Here is a 22,160-nt window from a genome sequence, read left to right on the forward strand (position 1 = left end):
ATTATGTTTCTCCTATGCCTGCCCCGGGCCTGTAAGGGGCTCTGTCACCTGCTTCATGGTGGGCCTGGCCTCCTGCACAGCTTTCCTTCATGTCCTGTCTGCTCTAGATGCCAGATGCTGGTCCTGATCTTGGAACAATACTTCCATGTCAATCTTCCTCCTGGATTTTGTGCTTGCAAAGTCTTATGAATGACTGAGTTCTTGCTGTCATCCAACTTATCTTCTCAGAGATAACTTTCCCTGTCCACCCTGCTCCCTCTCCCTCCATCCCCCTCCTTCTCTTTCTCCGTCTCTCTCTCTCTCCCCTCTCCCTCTCCCTTTCTCCCCTTTTCCTTTCATCCCTAACTGCCTCCCCCCCTTCCTCCCTCTCTCTCCAGGGTATTATTTCCACCAGATTTGCCACTTTCTGAAAAGTATCTTTTCCTTTTTACAAATCCATCTGTTTCGTTTATATATTAGCTTCCTCTGGGTCTCTCTGCAGTTCATAGCCTTGCTGATCCAGAACCATCCGTTTCGCTGACTGGCGTTTCCCAAGAGCTAAGGGCCTTGCTTCTCAGAACATGGCGCCCGCGGTAGACACCTGCGGGACGAGGGATGCATCAGGATGCGCTCCAACAGCACTTCTGTTACTCTAGGAGATGATGTTTATGTCTCATTAGCTCACCCGCTCTTTGGGTTCTCTTATTAGAAGCAGTAATTCATAATTGCTTTACCCCAAGTGCTTCATCTCACTCAGAAAACAAGTTTAGTTTGAGGTTCTCATTATCCATGAATTCATTAACCAAAAAAAAAAATCCTTTGCATATGCCAGGGCTGTATGAACAGGAAACTCTATGTGAATATGAATATCTGCATTAATGACCTGACTACTTACAGAACTTAGTTCCCACTCCAATACTGCCCCATCCCAGTGAACGCGATATGATTTCAGTCTTAGGCAGGAAGCTTTCCCTGAGATTGACAGCTCTTGTCAACACGTGACAATACAAAGCAATTAGGCAAAATGTGATAGCTGACCATGAGGAACAAGAGCCTGCCACCGGACCCAAGTCCAAAGAGAAAGAAGGGGGGATTGACAGAGATTATGACATGACAGACATGGAAAGATGTGAATATTAAAGGACTCACAGAAGCCCTTGAGGAAAAGGATGATGCACTTCAATAACTTACACACACACACACACACACACACACACACACACACAAATGATCCTGCTGTGAAAAAGCAAACTTCATAATCCTGTCATAAAAGAGCCCTATTGAGTCATCATGAGACTTTATCAAAAAAGCCTGTTCTCCTCTCCCTCAAAAAAAATCAACTGACTCAGGGGTTGGTTTGTTTGTTTTTTATTAATACATACTTGGAAAAGATCAGCCAAAAACCAAATCTTTTCATTAATTGTAATTTCCTGTATGAAGTCACATTGGAAGTTTGGACTACAGTGTTTACTATGAGAGAAGAGTCCCTTGGTTGTTTTCTTTTGTTTGGTATGTGTGAGTCTGTATGTGTGGGGTCGGGGCGGGGGGGTGCCGGTACTGAAACTTGAACACAGAGCCTTGTGCTCTTGCTAGGCTTTTTTGCTCATAGTTGGTGCTCTACCCTTTGAGCCACATCTCCACTTCCAGCTTTTTGCTGGTTAGTTGGCAGTAAGAATCTCTTCAATTTATCTGCCTGGGCTTATAAGTGGACTCATTTGAAGGCCATTGTTCTCTATCTCAGCCACAGAATTATTGAAGGCATTCTGAAAGTTCAACAGGCCTCAAATTTCATTAAGAATCTCCAAATCAGCCAGGCTGGTGGCTCACGCCTGTAATGCTGGCTACTCAGGAGGCTGAGATTTAAGGGTTGCAGTTCAAAGCCAGCCCGGGTAGAAAAGTCCATGAAACTTACCTTTAGTTAACCGCCAGGAAACTGGAAGTAGCACTGTGGCTCAAATGGTAGAGCGCTACCCTTGAGCTGAAATGCTCAGGAACAGTGCCCAGGCCCAGAGTTCAAGCCCCATGACTGACAAAAAAAAAAAAAAAATCTCCAAATCATTGAGCTGGGCACTGGTAGCTCACTTCTGTAAATCCTAGCTACTCAGATCTGAGGATCACAGTTTGAAGTCACCCCAGACAAGGAAATCTATGACTCTTATCTCTGTAATTAACCAGCAAAGGGCCAGAAGTAGAGCTGCAGCTCATGAGCAGTGTGTTAGATTTTAGCAAAAAATGTTGAGGGACCAGCCCAGGCCCTGAATTCAAGCCCCAGGATCAGCACACACAGCAAGAAAGGGAAGGAAAGGGGAGGGGAGGGAAGAGAAGGAAAACAAAGGGGATATCCCTTCCTTCTTCCCCAGGACAATTCCAAAGCACACCCCAGTTGAAGGTCAGTGATTTTGGACTGCCTCATCCTCAGATAATAAAGATGTCCTGGGCCTAGCAACCCAAACATTCTTAAGTCAAAAAAAACGTTCTTAAATCAAGGAGTTTCTTTTTCTTCCTGAACCAGCATAAACAAACTTGATATTTGTTTTTCTCTCCAATGTCCCCAGGCAAATCCATCACATGGGATATTTAACAAAAAAATTTACATCAGCTGGGGATGTGGCTTAGTGGTAGAGTGCTTGCCTAGCATGCATGAAGCCCTGGGTTCAATTCATCAGTACCACATACACAGAAAAGGCTAGAAGTGGTGCTGTGGCTCAAGTGGCAGAGTGCTAGCCTTAAGCAAAAGAAGCTTAGGGACAGTGCTCAGGCCCTGAGTTCAAGCCCTAGGACTGGCAAAAAAAAAAAAGACTTATGTGGCTGGACCCAAGCTCTAGTTTCTCATGGACTTTGGGCTCAAAGGTGTGATGTGGGGGCTTGGAGTTTGGTTCCAAGGGCTGGCTTCATGGCTGAGATGGGTGCCATGCTCCGGGCACTGGGCCAGTCCTATTTCTGACCTGTACCAGGTTAGTTCCTGGGGCTGGCAGCCAGGCTGGCTGGGCATGTTGGGGTTTCCTCCCTTCCTCTGAGCAAAAGATGAGTCCACAGCTTGCTCAGAAATAACCTAAGCTTTTGTGATGTTGGGTGAACCCAGAGCTACCAAGCCTGCCCCAGGACCATCCCCATGGCCTTGCCACAGACCATGGAGATGGATGAGGACCGTCTCTTAGGGAGGGATACTCAAAGGTCCTGCTGATGACCTCTCCTTCCGCTGGAGGAGCAACATCCGAGGAAAGCTGGCCCCTGTACAGTTTGTGTATGACGTGTTTCCCAAAGACTCATAGCGGCAAGCAGGGTCCCCCACACATCACTCTTCAGGGGTGATGGATCACATTTGCACTGCATCAGTCCATGGATAGAGTCATAGCCCAGTGGACGGTTGGGGGATGGGCAGAGCTACAGGAGGTGGAGCCTGATGGGGGAATGCTGGTCCTTGGGAGCAGCATGGGCTCAGGGGCCAGGCCCTCACCCCCAGCTTCCTGGCTGCCACCAGTGAGCAGCCTCCTCGACCTTGTGCCCTGCCTTGGGGGCAAAGGGCCATGGACAGGAGCCCTGATCAGCCTTTCCTCCTTTTGAGGTTCCTTCTTTCTGGTCCTGTATCACAGTTAGGGAAGCCAGCTGACACACCAGGCCCCCATTCAGGAGACAGCAGGCGTAGATAAATGGGACCCCATCTCACTTCCCTAGGCTTGACTGCTCCAAGCCTGGTGATCTTGACTTCACGCCAAACATACTAGATGCAGAACCATGTTTTTAATGGATCCACAAGACATGGCCAAGCAAGTGGTGTGTATTCAGAAGGTGAGAGCTCTTTGGGCTCCTTGCCTGAATTGGTGCTATGTATTGTTATGATGGTAGGAGAGAGACCATACTCTCCAGCTTCTCACTGGTTTCCTCTAACCCAAGTCCACAACAGAAGCAATGTCATGAACAGCCAAGGTGAGCCACTATCCCTCATCCCAGTGCCCAGAACTGTGTTAGTACTATTAGAGGGATTTTTTTTTTCAGAAGGGCACTGGTGGCTCACACCTGTCATCCTAGCTAATCAGGAGGCTGAGATCTAAAGATCACAGTTCAAGTCAGCCCAGGCAGGAAGGAAAGTTCACTGAACTCTGAGACTCTGGTCTCCAACTAACCAGCCAGAGGCAGAGGTGTGACTCGAGTGCTAAAGTGCTAGTCTAAGAAAAAGAAAAAGAAAAAGCCAAACAAGGGCACAAGCCCTGAGTTCAAACCCCAGTATCAGCACAGGTGCGCATGCGCGCGCACACACGAAGATTTTGCTTACAGTTCAGGTTCTGGTTTAGTCAGACCTTAGCAGTGGATCAACCTCTTGATGAATTGTTTTACCCTTTTCTAGAAGTCTTGACTGAATTGACACACATTTATATCACACCTATGCACTAAGTATTGCTCTAAAGCACTTGGCAACAACTAATTTCTCCACTGCTCGTAAAAAAAATAATAATAAACCTAAGATCACAGCAATGGGGGCACAAATGCAGCAGTGGTGCTCACTGTACAATATGTTGAAAATGACAACTTGTGGGTGGGGACAGGAGAGGAAAATTGGAAGAGAGTGAGGGAAGGGAGACATTGTCCAAAAAGAAATGTCCTTTTTACCTGATTGACGTAATTGTAGCCCCTCTGCACATCACCTCCATAATAAGAATTTTAAAAGGAAGAGGAAATACCTAAGAGGTAGATACTGCTATTGATCTCAGCTCACAGAGGAAGACACTGAAGCACGTGGGAACTATATGATTCAGAGATACAGGATTAAAACCTTCTTGTCCTGCCTCCAGAACCCCAAGCTTCTCACCCTGCCCTAGGACCCACACTGCTCTCTGTTTCATGGGATTGTGAGACCTTTCCACAGAGCTCTCTACCCAGTGGAGCCAGTATGTACAGGCTAGCAGTGGCTGCTGTCATGATTTATTTTGGAGCCCCAGGACTGGCAAAAATAATAAATTAAACAAATATGGTGTATGGTGGGTGTGTGTGCACACACATATACACACATGTGTATATGTGGGTGTGTGTGCACACACATATACACACATGTGTGAGTGTGCCAGTCCTGGGGTTTGAACTCAGGGTTGGCACTATCCCTGAGCTTTTATGCTCAAGGCTGGCACTCTACCACTTGAGCCACAGCACCACTTTCAGCATTTGGGGTAGTTAATTGGAAATAAGTCTTACAGGCTTTTCTGCCTAGGCTAGCTTCAAACCTCAATCCTCTGATCTCAGCCTCCTGAGTAGCTAGGATTACAAACATGAGCCACCAGTGCCCAGCTAAACAAATAAGTGTTTTTTGCATGGAAAAGTATTCGATTAAAAAGAGTGTGCATGCTTTTAATTGAACAGGGATTACTTAAACTTGGGGTAACAGATTGCTTGTGGCTTTCTTTATGCTATTTCTCTGCACTGAAAAATTATCCTAATATACTGATTGTTCTTAAATGCAGTAACACCATACTTAATTATTCTAGCTTTCTTAGGTGGGTTGGTGTCAGGTAAGAACCCATCTTCCTAAGCCTTGTTACTTATTCTAACATTTTATTTTCTAGCAGATTGCTCCCAGCTTCCCAACTAGGCCCAGTTCTATCATCTGGGGGAAAAAAGTGCTACAATTATTCCATTTTTTTTTCTATTACTTTGAACACAATTCTTGTGCTGACAAGAACATGTAAGCTTGGGGTCAATAAGAAGAGGTAATCACGGACATTCTTATCTCATTCTTGACTTTAATAGGACTGTGTTGAGGGTTTGACCTTTAAGAAAGAGTGTTAGCTTAGTGGCACACTCTTCCTCTGCAGCCAAGATTCTTTTATTGTTGGACACAGAGATGAACTGTGAACGGCATCTTCTCCACCCTGGAGAACGCCATAGTCACCCTAGAGCCATAATCATCGCCCCAAAGTCAGTATCTATAACTGCCTCTTCACAGACCAGAGCAATCTCTTCTGGTTCTACCTTCTGCTCCAAAGCTTTTTCCAGGTTGCCATGACCCCAGTGGGTCTTACAGCCCTGTCTTCCCATCTACTCCCATGCTGGGTCCCCTTCACCCCTCCCCTTTAGTCACTAGATCTGTCCCCAGGCCAAACTCCTTTGGTTCCCAGTATTCCTGGTTTCTGTATATTTCTACCCCAGGGCCTTATCTTAAGCTGTGCTATCATAGTATTTATCTATATATCCAGACCTGGTCCTTGCAAGTCTGTTGAATCTCAGCATCTCTTCTGATTCCATTGCTAGCAGTGTGTACACAAGTCTCGACCCCTTTCCATTTTCTTGAATTGGCCAATATGGTGAAGTTCTCCTAAGAAAATATAAGAGAGAAGAAGCTTGTTAAATCTTGTTAAATCATTTTTTTCATGATATCACAGGGGAAGGAAAAGAAGCCTGGAAAGAAATATAAAAAATGTTCAATGGTGGTTATTTCTAGGAGCTCTCTAACAATATGCTCTTGACACGAATGGCCACATTCGCTTTAAGTTGAGAGTGTGGCTGGCAGTGGCAGGAGCTCACTTCCAGCGAGGAATCTTCCTTCAGGAGATTCTTATTCCATTTCCTTTTATATTGCTTTATAAAATCTCACTGTGTCACCAATGTGTCTCATCAGGTCCTGAACTATCTACCAAAAACGATGGTTGGAATAGCTGTAATTTATTGAGTTCTTATGTGGCAGGAACTGTACCAAATGCTTTACAGCATTGACTGATTAAAAGATTTATGTAGCTGCTAGGTGCCAGTGGCTCACACCTGTCATCCGAGCTACTCAGGAGGCTGAGATGTGAGGATCACAGTTCAAAGCCAGCCCAGTCAGGAAACTCCATGAGACTCTTATCTCCAATCAGCTTCTCAAAGAATGGCGCTGTGGCTAAAGTGGTAGAGTGCTCGCCTTGAGCAAAAAGAATATCAGGAACAGTGCCCAGGCCCAGAGTTCAAGCCCCAGGACTGGCAAATAATAAAAAGATTTATGTGTCTGAGCGCCAGTGGTTCACACCTGTAATCCTAGCTATTCCAAAGGTTGAGATCTGAGGCTCATGGTTCAAAGCCAACCCAGGCAGTAAAGTTTGTGGGACTCTTACCCTTAATTAACTAGCAAAAGAAGCTGGAGGTAGAGTTGTGGTTCAAGGGGTAGAGAGCCAGCCAGTGAGGAGGAAAAACAAATGAGGGCACAATTCTGTGAGTTCAAGCCTCTGTACGGGTCTATGTGTGCGCACATGTGCGTGCACTCGCACACACATGATTTATGTATAAAATGCTGAGAACTACAACTGGTGTTGCTCAGTGAATCCTCATGACAACACCATGAATTTGCTCTTATTTATTGTCCTTTGGTGGAAGGAGAAGCTGAGTTGCCAGGGGTACTTTGATTAAGTACCCTCACTAGCAAGTGACCAAGTCCAGATGAATTTAAGATATAACTGTAACTCCAGAGATGGTTCCTACTTGCTGGAGCAGAGAGCATCAGCCAGCTTGTCTCTAGGCCATCCTAAGAGAGGGGACAAACTCCTTTTCACTGCCTTCTTTTGTCTTCAGAAAGCAGAGATCATTAAACCAGGGAGAGTTGTGCAAAATATTTTATTTTTTTATTACCAGTCCTAGAGATGAAACTAAGGTCCTCATATTTTCTAGACAGGTGCTCTTCCACTTGAGCCATGTCTTCAGCCCTGTCTTTTGCTGGCTATATTTTGAGATGGAGTTTCGCTTCCTGCCAGGGCTTGGCCCTGACTTATAATCTACCTACTTTGAATTACCCATCCTTGCTGGGATAAGAGCCATTGGCCACCATATCCAGAGATGGATGTGGGGGTTTTCTGCCTCAGCTGACGTGGAACTCATGACCTTCCAAACCTGGGCTGCCTGTGTTGTTTCAGATAATAAGCATATACCACAAAAAACCTAGGTATGGGTTTCAGGAACTTCTATGCCCAGGCAGGCATCAAACTTCATAATAGCCTTCCAAGTAGCTAGGATTACAGGTATGAACCATCAGCACCCAGCTACATGACATTTCTTAAAGAGCTAGAGAGTAGCCAGGCATTGGTGGCTCACATATGTAATCCTAGCTACTCAAGAGGCTGAGATTGGAGGTTTGCAGTTAGAAGCCAACCCAGGCAAGAAGAGTCCTTGAAACCCTTAAGTCCAATTAAACAAAAAGAGTAAGAAGTGGAGCTGTGGTTCAAGAGGGTAGAGCATTAGCCCGGAGCAAAATAAGCTCAGGGACAGCACTCAGTCCCTGAGCTCAAGCCCTAGGACTAACACTGAGAGAAAAAAAAAAGGAAAAGAAAAAGAAAAAAAGCTAAACATTTCCAGAGTAAACATTTCCAGCTTTGCTGTGTCTGCCATAATAGTGTGAAAAGCCGCTTCCGCAGCCCTATAAACAAGTCGGCACAGTTGTACTTCAAGAAAACTTTATTTACAGGTGCTAAGATTTTAATTTCACATGCTTTACATGTCCTAAAATAATACTGTTTTGGTGTTGTTGTTGTTTTGCTTTGTTTTTTGGATATCCAGATATGCAAACACCATTCTTAGCTCAGAGGCTGTAGGAAAACAGAAAGGTGGTGGCACCCAAGTCTCTAGAACCTTCTGGTGTTTTCTTGTTCTATGTCCTGCTTTCAAGCTGCCTTGAGTCACCTTGGGTGACCTTGAGTGAGCCGGTTCCACAAGCAGATATAGGCATGAGCATGGCTCCTAGTCCCCATGTTCAATCGGACACATCCGTTTTAAGAGCGCTTGCATCCCATCTTTCCCATCAGCCTTTGCTGGACACTTTCATGGAATATATAAATCAGTGAGGTACAGCCCTAGCAAACCCCCTGCCCTGCCCAGTGGCCCCTGGTGTAGAAAAAGCACAGTTAAGGGGGAAGGACTCTGTCCATGCCTCTAAACCCATAGGAACTTGGACTATGGAGTCTGCCAAAAAAAACCCACACTTGAATGAACCCTGTAGGACCCGTGTCCTTGAGAGAACCATTTACTTTAAGAAGCCTCAGTTTCCTCACTTGTAAAATAGGGATCCTAATGGCAGAGGTTTTAAGAGCCAATGATGAAAAGTATGGAGAGGCTTAGAATGGTGTGTGGGGATACAGTCAATTTACAACAGTGCTAATGGCTGCAATTTGTTATCAAGCCAACTTGTTAATCGGCTACTAGAGACATTGTCATGGCTTGCCTTTCTTTCAACAGTGACCTGTACCTTCTGTCTTAGACCTTTTTCTTGGGTCTTTGTCTGTTCTTTGGTGAGCAGAGAATTAGAACTATCTTAGCAATTCCTGTGCTATGCCTGCTTGCACCTACATGCCTATTACAGAATACAGAGTATCTTATCATTACAAGACTTAATGACAGTGGACATAATCATAATGGCTATTTGTAGTATAATGGCAAAACAACTGCTGTTGAAACCTAGACTCAAATATGGAGCTACTGGCTGTGATATCCCTGTATTTCACCTTGATATTTTCTTTTTTTTTTTTTTTTCTCAAACTTGAACTCAGGACCTGGGTGCTATCCCTAAGCTTGTTTGTGCTCAAGGCTAGCACTCCTCTACTTGAGCCACAGCTCGACTTCTGAATTTTATTTTATTTCATTTTTTGATAATTTGTTGGAGATAAGAGCCTCAGGGATTTTACTGCCCAGGATGGCTTTGAACTCCAATGCTCAGATCTCAGCCTCCTGAGTTACTAGGATGACAGGTGTGAGCCACCAGCCCCCTGGCACCTGGCTTCATGCTTACAGTGGCTTCTCTGAGACACTCACCCACCTCTATTTCTTCCTCCTGCTGCTTCAATCACTCTATATTACCTCTCACCTCCCCAAAGTCTTCGCAGATAGGAATGAGGACAAGAATGCGTAATTTCCTATTGTGTTCTGGTGAGACATTCTGAATATTGTTTGTCATTTATAAGAACTGACAGAGCCATTAAGTGCCCCAGAGATTGGTTAATTGGCTAGTTAATAAACACCACAATGATTATCTAACACACACACAATCAGTTAAGTCACATTTATGCTAGAGAAAGGAAAGGAAAGAAAATGCAGATGGTTTCTCTGAAACTGGTCCTGGGCAATTCTGCACATCCCTAATGGTTTAGCCACCCAGCAGTGAACAGCGAGGAGGGGGAGGTCTCTGTCAGGGGAGACAGGGAGAGGAAGGCTCAGATCCAAGCACTGCTGGTGAGAGCGCATGACTCCACAAGGCCTCGGTTCCGACCTCGACTGGAATTCTGAGTGATCGCATGCAAACTCCTTGTATTCCACCTCTGTAGAATGGAAAGATAAATCCTTTTTCCCTCCACCAATGGGGGAGGCGCTGTAAGACAAGGGAGCCCCCTTAGTGTTTCTGCTTTCTAGATCCTTCTTCTACGGGGCCAACGACCTGGGAGAAATGGAAAGCAGACTATTGCAGCTTTCTATTTTTTTCTTTTCATTTTCGTTTTAAGGATTGAACTCAAGGCCTGGTCACTGTCTTTGAGCTTTATGTGCTCACGGCTAGCATTCTATCACTAGCGTCACAGCTCCACTTCTGGTTTTCTGGTGGTTAATTGGAGATAAGAGTCTCATGGACTTTTTTCCTTCCCAGGCTGGCTTTGAATCACAATCTTCAGATCTCAGCCTCCTGAGTAGCTGGGATTACAGGTGTGAGCCACCAGCACCTGGCTTAGCCTTGTACTTTGTTAAGAATAAAAGAAAATTCTTTAACTTCTGGGCACTTTGGAGCAGTTTTAGGTGGTTTTGTTTTGTTTTTTGGCATTACTGGGATTTGAACTCATGATCTTGAACTTGCTAGGCAGGTACTCTACCACTTGAGTCACACCCTCAGTTGTTTTTATTTAAGATGTATGTATGTATGTATGTATTTGCCTTTACTACTGTGTTATCTTGGTGAAGAAATACCTGAGACTAATCAGCTTCTCTTTTTTTCTTTTTTGTACCAGTCCTAAGGCTTGAACTCAGAGCCTGGGCACTGTCCCTGACCTTCTTTTGTTAATGCTGCTGCTCTACCACATTGAACCATAGGGCCACTTCCAGCTTTTTTTTTTCTTTCTTTCTTTCTTTCTTTCTTTTTTTGGGTAGTTTGAGTGGAGATAAGAGTCTCACATACTTTCCTGCTTGGGCTGGCTTTGAATCAAAATCTGATCTCTGATCTCAGCCTCCCGTGTAGCTAGAATTACAGGCGTAAGCCACCAGCACGGGACAGAATCAAGTTTTTAATGAGGAAAAGTTTTGTTCCAGGTCATTGTTACAGAGGTTTCAGTCCATGGTTGGTTGGCACTGTTGTTGAGGGCCTGGGCTGAGGGAGGACCTCATGCTGGAGAGAGATGCCTAGAAGCAAAGAGAGAAAAGACAGACAGACAGACAGACCGAGGAGGGGCCAGAGTCCTAAAATTCCTCTCAAGGGCCAGCCTCCCCATGACCGACCCACCTCCCACTATGCCTTGCCTTTAAAGGTTTCTCCTTGTCCTTCCTCCCGCTGCCTCCTTCCTCCCACTGACTAGGAAGGAACTCTTTAACACAAGGGACTTTGAGGACACTTGCAAAATATAGCAAGCTCTTCTTGATGATCTAAACACAGATACTGTTAGGCTTTACTATGCACAGCCCACCCACTCCCCCAAACTAAGGGAAAGGTGTGAACTATAGGGCTGAGGACTCAGGCCAAGCCCCCAGGATGCTGCCTTCTCCCTCTCCACTCAAGGCCACGTTTCTTCCCACAGGGGCTTTCCGAGGTGTGTGCAAGAAAATCGATCACTTTCCCGAAGATGCTGACTACGAGCAGGATACAGCTGAGTATCTCCTGCGTAAGTCTCGCCTGGTTTCCTGTACTGGAGGAGGAAGGAGGGTGGGCGAGAGAGACCCCCCCCAGCCATCACCCACCGGCCCCGGAAATGGAGCCCCCCATCACCCATCTGGGGCAAATGCTTCTGGCCACACTGGCCAGCCATAGTCACGTGGCCCCGGGTTTCTGTGTCTCTTTCATTCTGATGATCTAGAAATAGGAAGGGAAAAAGTAGGTTAGTCAAAATGGAAAGGTTCTTTTTAGTCTGCTTAGGAGGGAAAAAAAAATCTAAGGAATTCTCAACTCCTTACAAGTTTTTACCTCCTTCCCTGGAGGGCTGATTGGAGAAAGTGCTAATGGGCTAGGTGCTAATGGATGCAGTGCTAATGGGTGAGTTCCCCAGGGTGGAGGCTGGGAAGGAGACAGACAACTCAAGTTCACCTCTCCTGGGCCTCTCTGCAGTTTCAACTCCACTGGGATGGGGCCAGGGTCTTCCTTGGACTTTGTCCGTAACCTCTTTGTGCCATAAACTGTCACAACCCCAGCGCCTGGGAGCCAGCAGAGCCCGTGAGTTCTACCAAGAGCTCTGAAATCAGGCCCAGCTCAGCTCGGACCTGATTTGACCCAGAGCAAGTTGCTCAAGCCCTAGCTCTAGCTTTCTTCTCCTGTTTTGAAATTGAGATTATAATATCATCTATCTGACAGGGTCAAAAAAACCAACAAGCTAATGCATTTTATACTTTGCCTCAAGCCCAACATGTAATCACAAGGAAATACATGTTAGTTCTGGCTTGTCATGTGGGATTAGCAACAGCAAAGTCAGTTATAGATATGGGCTTTACCTGGGTCTGGGCAAAGAGAGACTTGATTTGGATTTAAATGTGATTTTTTTCAAGAACATCTGCTGAGTTTATGAACAAATTTCAAAGGCGTTAGGGCTAGGGATATGGCCTAGTGGTAAAGTATTCGCCTCGTATACATGAAACCCTGGGTTCGATTCCTCAGCACCACATATATAGAAAAAGCCAGAAGTGGCACTGTGGCTCAAGTGGTAGAGTGCTAGCCTTGAGCAAAAACAAGCCAGGGACAGTGATCAGGCCCTGAGTTCAAGCCCCAGGACTGGCAAAAAACAAAACAAAACAAAACAAAATTTCAAAGGCATTGACTGATGCATTCTTCAGCAGTGTTGGATTTAAGGTGCGTCTATTTTTAAATTATGATTATATATGGAAAGTCCAAGAGGATGTCCTGTTCTGGCTCTGATTGTAATTCATAATTCAAATGTTTTCAAGCTTGGGTGGAATTCAGTGTAGACTATGTATTTAGTGTGTGTGAGAGTCTTTGGGTTCAACCTTGAGAACAAGATAGGGGAGGGAAGAAAGAGGAGAGAAGAAGGAAGAGAGAAAAGGAGGGAGGGGGGAATAGAGGAAAGAAGGGAGGGAGGCAAGGGGAGAGAGAGGGAGGGAAGGAAAGAAGGAAGGACGGAAGGAAGGAAGGAAGGAAGGAAGGAAGGAAGGAAGGAAGGAAGGAAGGAAGGAAGGAAGGAAGGAAGGGGAAGGAGGGAAGGCAGAAAGAAAGAAAAGAGGAAAGAAGGAAGGGAATAGAGGAGGAAGAAGGGAGAGAGAGGGAAGGAAGGAAAAGGAAGGAGGAGGGATGGCAGAAAGAAGAGAAGAAAGAAGGAAGGGAATAAAAAAGAGAAGGAAAATGGGAGGGAAGAAAGGGGGAGGGGGATGAAAGAAAGAAGGAAGGAAAGGTAGATGAGAAGGGACAGAGGGAAAGAAGAAAGGTGAGAGAGAAAGGGCCGAAGGAGTGAAAGAAGGGAGGGAGAATAGACAAACAGAGAGAAGGAAAAAGGGAGGGAAGGGAGAGAAATGAATGAAAGAAATAAGAGAGGGAAGATGAAAGAAGAAGGGAAGGAAGAAAGAAGAGAGGACAAAAGAAGAGACGGAGGGAAGAAATGGGAGAAGGAAGAAGAGAGGGAGAGAAAGAAGGGAAAGAGAAAGGAAAGTAAGAAGGGTGGGAAGGAAGGTGGGAGAGAAGGAGAAGAAAGAGTGGAGGATACAAGAGTAGCTTGGACCCCCTGAAAAGAGAATGGCTTTTAAGTCAGTGGGATTTTACCAGGATGTCACCATTTATCTTTTCTACTTGAAAGGCACATTTTGATGTTTGCCCTGTTGGAGATAAATGGAAATAGAACTTTCATTCCACAACTTGGAAAATTGATTTTATTTGGAGAGCTTGGTGGCGTTTCCAACAAAACATTTTTTTTTCCCCTCTGAGAAGATGGGTCCTCTATTCATTCACCTCCCCTTACCTCCACCTCACGGTCCACTTAGCTTTGCCCATAACCACAGCACAGGACCAGGGTAAGGAGGCATCTTAAGAAGCATGCACACTTACTGCTGGGAAACTTGGAATCCAGGACCTACCTATCTAATGTCAAGGCCACATTTCTTCCCAGCTCTCCTTCCTTTCCAGGGATTGGTGCTGACCCACAGCCCTGACAAAATGGGGATTCCTCAAATCATTTCCCTGCTATTTCCTCTTTTCCATGTGCAATTCAGATGCCTATGTCTTTATCCACTCACTGTGGCTATACCAAAATACCTGAGATGGGAGGATGTATAAAGAATAGACATTTATGTAGCTTAGAGGACTGGAGGCTGGGAAACCCAGACCCCTCTCCCCCCACCAGCCCTTCTGCCCTTACACCCACCGGACTGAGCCACTTCGACACAAATGGAGCACCCTTGTTCTTCTGTGATGTCCTCTGTCCTCTGTCCACGTCCCACCTCTGTGGACGCCATCAGATAGGAGACTTTGCATTCAAGGCTGGCTATGTAATCTGCAGATCCCAACACCAAATGAGCATCCCCCAGTCCTAGTTCCAAAATACAGGACAAAAAGGTTTTCTTCCCTTAGGCGGGTGCCAATGGCTCACACCTATAATCCTAACTACTCAGGAGGCTGAGATCTGAGGATCACAGCTCAAAGCCAACCAGGGCGGAAAAGCTTGTGAGACTCATCTCCCAGCAAGTTGGAGCTGTAGCTCAAGTGGTAGAGCACCAGTCTTGAACAAATAAACTGAGGACAGCACCTGGGCCCCTGATGGCACAAAAAGAAAGAGAAGGAGAGAGGGAAGGAGGGGAAGGGAGGAAGGGAGAGAAGGAGGGAGGGAGGGAGGGAGGGAGGGAGGGAGGGAGGGAGGGAGGGAGGGAGGAAGGAAGGAAGGAAGGAAGGAAGGAAGGAAGGAAGGAAGGAAGGAAGGAAGGAAGGAAGGAAGGAAGCTGCTGCCGCCTAGCATTAGGTCTCCTTCTTAGTGGGTGACACTGGTGCAGTGCAACCCTTGGGCTCTTTCCTGGGCACCGCGATGCCAGCCCTCAGTGGACCAGGGCTGGCTGGGTGCAGGCAGACACCTCTCCTCCTGTTCACAGGGGCTGTGCGGGCCTCCAGCGTCTTCCCCATCCTCAGCGTCACACTGCTGTTCTTCGGGGGGCTCTGCGTGGCGGCCAGCGAGTTCCACCGCAGCAGACACAATGTCATCCTCAGCGCGGGCATCTTCTTCGTCTCCGCAGGTGGGTTCACGCCAACACTGGGCTCTTCACAGACACCAAGCCAAAGCCTTGCTACATGGACAGAGCAAGGCTGCTCAGGGCTCCTTCGAAGCGAAAATGGAGCATTGCTTTCTTTTTTGTCAGTCCTGGGGCTTGAACTCTGGGCCTGGATACTGTCCTTGAGCTCTTTTTTACTCAAGGCTAGCATTTTACCACATTGAGGCACAGCATTACTTCTGGTTTGGGGAGGTTAATTGAAGATATGAATTTCACAGACTTTCCTGCCCAAGCTCGCTTTGAACCACGATCCTCAGATCTCAGCCTCCTGAGTAGCTCGGATGACAAGCATGAGCCACCAGCTACCAGCTGAGAATTTCATTAGAATAAAAGACTCTGAAACTCTGAGACTATCACACCTACAGCAAATTGTAACTTAAAAAAAAAATAGACTTAGTAAACCGGGTGCTGATGGATCACACCTGTAATCTTAGCTATTCAGCAAGCTGAGATGTGAGAATTGTGGCTAGAAGCCAGCCAGGGAAAGAAAGTCCATGAGACTCTTTATCTCCAACAAACCACTCAGAGAAAACAGAAAGTGGCCCTGTGGCTCAAGTGGTAGAGTGCTAGCCCAGGACCAGAAAAAAAATAGACACAATAAGAGATTCAAATAGTAATATATAATATTATAACATAATAAATAATAGTAGTAAAGTAGAACACACAACAATATACTGGAATACATGTTACTCAAAACATGAATTGTTTCTGGAATTTCCCATAGAACTTTTTTCTTCTTTTATTTTATTTGCTTATGTACTTATTTTTGGTGCTACTAGAGTTTGAACTCAGGGCCTCAGGCTTTCCCACCAGGTGCACTTACCCTTGCTATGTCTTCAGTGATGTTCCTTGGTGGTTGTCTTTCAGATAAGCTCTCCTTTCCTACCCAGCATGCACCCTGACTCAACCCACCTACCTTAGGCTTCCCTGCTAGCTAGGATAATAGGTGCATGCCTCTATGTCTAGCTCTTTGTTGAGAGGGAATCTTGTGGGGCTTTATAGGCTGGCCCTGAACCATAATCCTCCCAGTCTCAGCACCACCACCACCCCCAACAAGTGGGTGCTTGACCTTCACCTAACATTTTTGAGCTGTGGTTAACCACAGGTAACTAAAATCACATAAAGAGGAACCAGGAACAAGAGGAAAAGGAGCTGCTGCAGTACAATGTATTATTGAGATAGAGATAATGGAGGAGAGGGCACAGGGATTTAGATTTGAATCCAGGCTCTCTACCTTTTTGCAGCCTTGGAAATTAGTATCAACTTTTGATAACTCAATTTTCTCACCTACAACATGGCAAATAAGAACAGCAACATCTTCCTAGAATTATTGGAAGAAAACTGAGGATAAAAGACATGATGTTATTTTCTTTAGTTATTTATTTTATTTGTGCCAGTCCTGGGGCTTGAATGCAGGGCCTGGGCATTTTCCCCTGAGCTTCTTTTGCTCAAAGCTGGTGCTCTACCACTAGAACCACGGCTCTACTTCCAGTTTTCTGGTACTTAACTGAAAATAAGAGTCTCACAGACTTTCCTGCCTAGGATGGGTTCAAACAGCCATCCTAATAACTCAGCCTCCCTAGTAGCTAGGATTCACAGCCGAGAGCCACTGGTGCCTGACATTATCATCTAATATTGGAAAAGTAGCAACAAGAGTTGCAAAGTCTGGAATCCAGAGCCCTGGTCCCCTGTAAGACTTTGTGTAGGCTGCCCCCCCCCCCCCCCGTCCCCCGCAGGTGACTCTTCTGTGGAATGAGGAAAGGAAGCAGCATGCCACTCTGAGTCTCTGGGAACCTACTCAAGCCACAGACAGGGCCCACAGCCACCATCTTGCCCTGGGGAGGTGTGGTCCTCTGAAGGTGGCTGTGGCTTCCAAGCCTGCTCAGCATGAACAGATATTAACAAAAGGAAAACCCAGGGACTTGCTTGGCTTTGAGACAAGGACTGGCAGCCCCATCCTGGCTCCGACTGCCCTTGACAATCAGTTCCAATGCTGTGCAGATATGACATTCTGAAGAACAAGAGAATGCCATCCATTTGTCTCTCAGGGGGGCTGTTAAGGGAGGAAGGTATCCCCAGCTACCCTTTTGGCACAAGGGGCATTGTGAGACATGACAGATTAGTCACACACGAACAAGAAAGTCCTACAGGAGCTTGGAGTCTAATCCTAGGCACCCTCCCCCTTGAATCTACTCAGGGACCCCAAGAATCTCAGTGTGTCCATCTGTAGAATGAGGGGATGGGAGGATGCTATGTGCCAGGACCCATATACAATGCTTAAAAGCAGGAGGTCTGAAGCTAGCTCTCTGGGCTCTACTGCTTTGCTACTCTGAAGCCTTGGGCAAGTGACTCAACCCCTCTAGGCCTCAGTTTTCCCATCTTAAAAAACATGGAACTAATGGTCTCATTAAGAGGCCATTAAGAGGATATAGAGTATTGGCACTTGAACTCAGGGCCTCCAACTCTGTCCACTCAAGGCCGGTGCTCTACCACTTGAACCATGCCTCCATTTCTGAGTTTTGTTGGTTATTTGGAGATGAGAGTCTCACAGGTTTGTTTGCCCCAGCTGGCTTTGAACTTTGATTCTTCTATCTCAGCCTCCTGAGTAGCTAGGATAATAAGTGAGAGCCACCAGCATCCAGCTTGTTAAGGGGATTTAAATGAGTTAGTATACATAGCTAGGCTGAGAAAAAAGCCCGGTATTCAGGATGAGTTCAGTGCCAAATAACTCTTTTCTGTGCGTTGAGCATTTTAATACTCACACTGACTCAATTTATTCACTTGCTCAACAAATAGACACAGAGCTCTTGCTTTGGTCAGGTTCTGGACTAGGCGCTGGGGCCATAGCAATAAATAAGAAGAGCTGTTGGGCTGGGGATATAGCCTAGTGGCAAGAGTGCTTGCCTCGGATACACGAGGCCCTAGGTTCGATTCCCCAGCACCACATATACAGAAAAAACGGCCAGAAGCGGCGCTGTGGCTCAAGTGGCAGAGTGCTAGCCTTGAGCGGGAAGAAGCCAGGGACAGTGCTCAGGCCCTGAGTCCAAGGCCCAGGACTGGCCAAAAAAAAAAAAAGAAGAGCTGAGTCCCTGCCCTTGCAGAGTTTATGGGCTGATCAATGGAACAAAGCTCCTGTCCACTCCCATCTAGTTCTTCCTGAGGCTAGTTACTGCAATCCCAGATCCCAGTGGCTGCCCTGGGTTCAAATTCCACCATTTCTTCACTGTGTCACCATAGGATGTTCCTGATGGATCTGTGAATGTTCCCTCATATGCATGTTTCATGGAGGTTCTGGGGTTTGAATTCCAGGCCTTGAATGAGCTAGGCAGGTGTCCTACAACTGCGTTTTACCTCCAGCCCTATTTTTGCACTGGTTCTTTTTGAGATAGTGTCTCACTACCTGCCAGGCCTATTTTAGGCCTCCCATCATTACTGAGATGGCAGATAATGTGTCACTACATCCATATTCCTTCTGTTGAGATGTAGACTCAAAGACTTTTTTGCCCAGACTGGCTTTAAATCATGACTCTCCCATTCTGGGCCTCCCACATACCTAGGATTACAGACCTGAGCCTCCAGTGTCTGGCTTCTTTTTATTATTTAGTTATTTTGATTGATTGATGACAGATAAACAAAGGGTAAGTAGAAGTGATACACAGTAGATAGATTTATACATATATGTATATATATATATGGAGAGAGAGAAAGGGGGGGGAGGAGGAGGAGGAGGAGAAACTCACATGGATTTCTACTCTTTAACCTTGTTTGACATCTGATTCTCTCTTTGACCCTTTCTTTCTCTTCCTCTATCCTTCCCCAGGAACACCTTTCCTTTTGGGGGTGGGGGGAGGCTGATTCCTCAACTTTGTCACCAAAATTTTACTTCTAGAAGAGAAAATACGGCTGTGGGAAAGCAAGGGCCTCCCTCAAAGCTGCCTTCAGTAAGCTGAAGTGTCTTTGAAGTCTGCCTCCCGTTTAACTTAAAAAATTCATGTGAATTCTGCTCTCTCCTCCTTATTATTTCCATGTTCATCTTAATATAAAAGAATGTGTCTTTCTCACTAATCTTCTAGCTAAATTGGCACCGCAGGAAGAGATGCTGTTTTTCATCCTGTGGTTGCTAGCTGCCTGACACACAGCTGCATCTGTCATCTCCCATGCAGAGGGGGGGAAACTGGGTGATTAGAACTCACTGCCTAGCTCCTAAATGACCTACCTACCTGGGCCAGGAAACGGCAGAAGAGGGCAGGGCACAAACAGATTCTGAACTATAACCAGGGTTGTCCTACTCAGAACAATCCCAGGGCATTGTGCCAGCCAACCAGAATGGCAACCATTAAAGCAGATGACTGGGCTCTGCCTGGTGTTAACCCTTTAGTTCCTTGGCTAGAAGGAGGCTCTCAGAAAGGGTTACTTACCACAGGTGACAGGAGCTCAGGTTTGTGATCCTAGTCACTCAGGAAGCTGAGAACTAAAGGATCATACTTTGAAGCCAGTTCAGACAAGAAAGTCTATGAGACTCTTATCTCCAAGGAATCAGCAAACAACTGGAAGGAGAAGTATGGTTCAAGTGGTAAAGCAACCAACCTTGAGCCAAAAAGCTAAGGGATGGGACTCAGGCTCTGGGTTGAAGCCCCAGTACCAGCACACACATACACACACACACACACACACACACACACACACACACACACACACACACAGAGTCTATGTCCAACTAACGGAGATGAAGTCAAGGGCAAAGACCTGAGTCTTGCTCATTTTTACATTCTCATGGTTTAGTGCCAAGTATTAAGAGTTGATGGAATGAGTTGCTTCGAAGGGAAAACAAATGCTCACTGGGTTTGGCTGCCGTTTCTATAGAAGGAAGATGAAAGCTGTATCTGAAGGCTCTCTGCCCAGGGACTGAATGGCACAAATCTGCATTTCCCCCAAACAACAGAAGTTACAGGAAGATCTCAGGGGTGGGAATTGTCCCCCTGTCACCTCCACATTTGCTAGAAATAATATCTCGAGGCTAAAAGTACCAATTGCCAGTCCGGAGCCTGTGGCTGATGCCTATAATCCTAGCTACTCAGGAGACTGAAATCTGAGGATCACAGTTTGAAGCCAGCCAGGGTAAGAAAGTCTGTGAGACTCTTACCTCCAATTAACGAGCAAAAAGGCAGAAGTGGAGATATGGCTTAAGTGGAGCACTAGCCCTGAGTGAAAAAAAGCTAGAGATAGCCAAGTGCCAGTGGTTCATGCCTGTAATCCTAGCTTCTCAGGAAGCTGAGATCTGAGGATCACCATTCAAAGCCAGCCCAGGCAGGAAAGTCTGTGAGACTCCTACTTCTAAGAAACTACTCAGAAAAAGGCTGTGCTGGTGCTGTCGCTCAAACGGTAGGCTTTGAGCACAAAGAGGCTCAGGGACAGTGGCCAGACCCTACTTCAAGCCCCAGGATGAGCACAAAGAAAGACATAAAAATACAAAATGGAACCTGATAGTCCTTCATTTCTCCATAGGATTGTAAGGTTGATCAAATACGTGTCTTTGTTTTGTTTTGTTTCTCTTTCTTCTTAGGGTTAAGTAATATTATTGGCATCATAGTTTATATCTCAGCCAACGCAGGAGACCCAGGGCAACGTGACTCTAAGAAAAGCTATTCCTACGGCTGGTCCTTCTACTTTGGAGCCTTCTCATTCATCATCGCCGAGATCGTGGGCGTGGTCGCCGTGCACATTTACATTGAGAAACATCAGCAACTCCGCGCCAAATCCCACTCAGAGCTCCTGAAGAAGTCCACCTTTGCCCGCCTTCCACCCTACAGGTACCGATTCCGGAGAAGGTCAAGTTCTCGTTCCACGGAGCCTAGATCCCGAGATCTGTCCCCGATCAGCAAAGGCTTCCATACCATCCCTTCTACTGACATCTCCATGTTCACCCTCTCCCGGGACCCCTCGAAGATCACCATGGGGACCCTCCTCAACTCGGATCGGGACCACGCTTTTCTACAGTTCCACAATTCCACACCCAAAGAGTTCAAAGAATCCTTGCATAATAATCCGGCCAACAGACGCACCACACCTGTCTGAGCTGACCTCTGACCTCTGCCCCCCCTCACTCCACACCTAGCCCAGCCTTGGGGGGGGGGAGGGACAGGGGAAGCAGGAGAGTGTCCCCAGAGGTCTCTAAGGTTGCATGACATGGTCCTTCTGATGGTATACGTCTTACACAGAATAAAACCGGATGGACTCAAGCCTTCTCCCACCCATGCCTCGGTCCCCATGTCCCCATCCATCCTTTATGCCAATTTCTAATGTCAGCCCTCGTGTGTGTCTCTGTGTATGTCTGTGTGTATCTGTGTCTGTGTCCTCTTTTCCTTTCTTCCTTCTTTGCTGGAAGGACCTCCATATTCTTCTCCCCTCCTGGGAAGGGGACTTGATTCAAAGCCACGGGTGGTGGCTAAGGGAGGCAGATGTTTTTCAAATCACCATCAGATGGGCATCGTTTTCTGTTTATTTTTTCCTCCATACATTCTCCTGGGAGCCAACCACCCAGGTGGCCCCCCAAGGGAGGCATTTCACCTTCTGCGTGTTAGAAAAACGACCAGAAATCAAAGATCTCTGAGCCCTGAAGCAGTTAATGTAATAAGCACTCATGTTATTAAAGGTTTTGCCTTGTCACCAATGCAGCTGGAAATGTTTTGGTTTTTGTCTGAGTATTTCCTACACTCATTCACACCCCTGACACCAGACTGACTCAGCTCTCCCTTAGAAGCTACAGTTTTGCTCTTTTACCCTCTAACCAACAG

At 46.3% G+C, this 22,160-nt stretch overlaps 1 protein-coding gene across 1 annotated transcript in view; it reads left to right on the forward strand.

Moving 5' to 3' along the window:
* Cacng3 (calcium voltage-gated channel auxiliary subunit gamma 3) overlaps positions 1–21,495 on the forward strand; it is an 80,838-nt gene extending 59,343 nt beyond the window's left edge. The window contains exons 2-4 of the mRNA XM_048332613.1: positions 11,694–11,777; positions 15,190–15,330; positions 20,930–21,495. Of these exons, the coding sequence (XP_048188570.1) occupies positions 11,694–11,777; positions 15,190–15,330; positions 20,930–21,441 (737 nt within the window). The 3' untranslated portion in view covers positions 21,442–21,495. The remainder of the gene's footprint in view (positions 1–11,693; positions 11,778–15,189; positions 15,331–20,929) is intronic.
* The last annotated feature ends 665 nt before the right edge of the window (positions 21,496–22,160 follow it).

The sequence above is a fragment of the Perognathus longimembris genome, chromosome 23 (genome assembly GCF_023159225.1).
Source record: "Perognathus longimembris pacificus isolate PPM17 chromosome 23, ASM2315922v1, whole genome shotgun sequence".
In the NCBI taxonomy this organism is placed as follows: domain Eukaryota; kingdom Metazoa; phylum Chordata; class Mammalia; order Rodentia; family Heteromyidae; genus Perognathus; species Perognathus longimembris.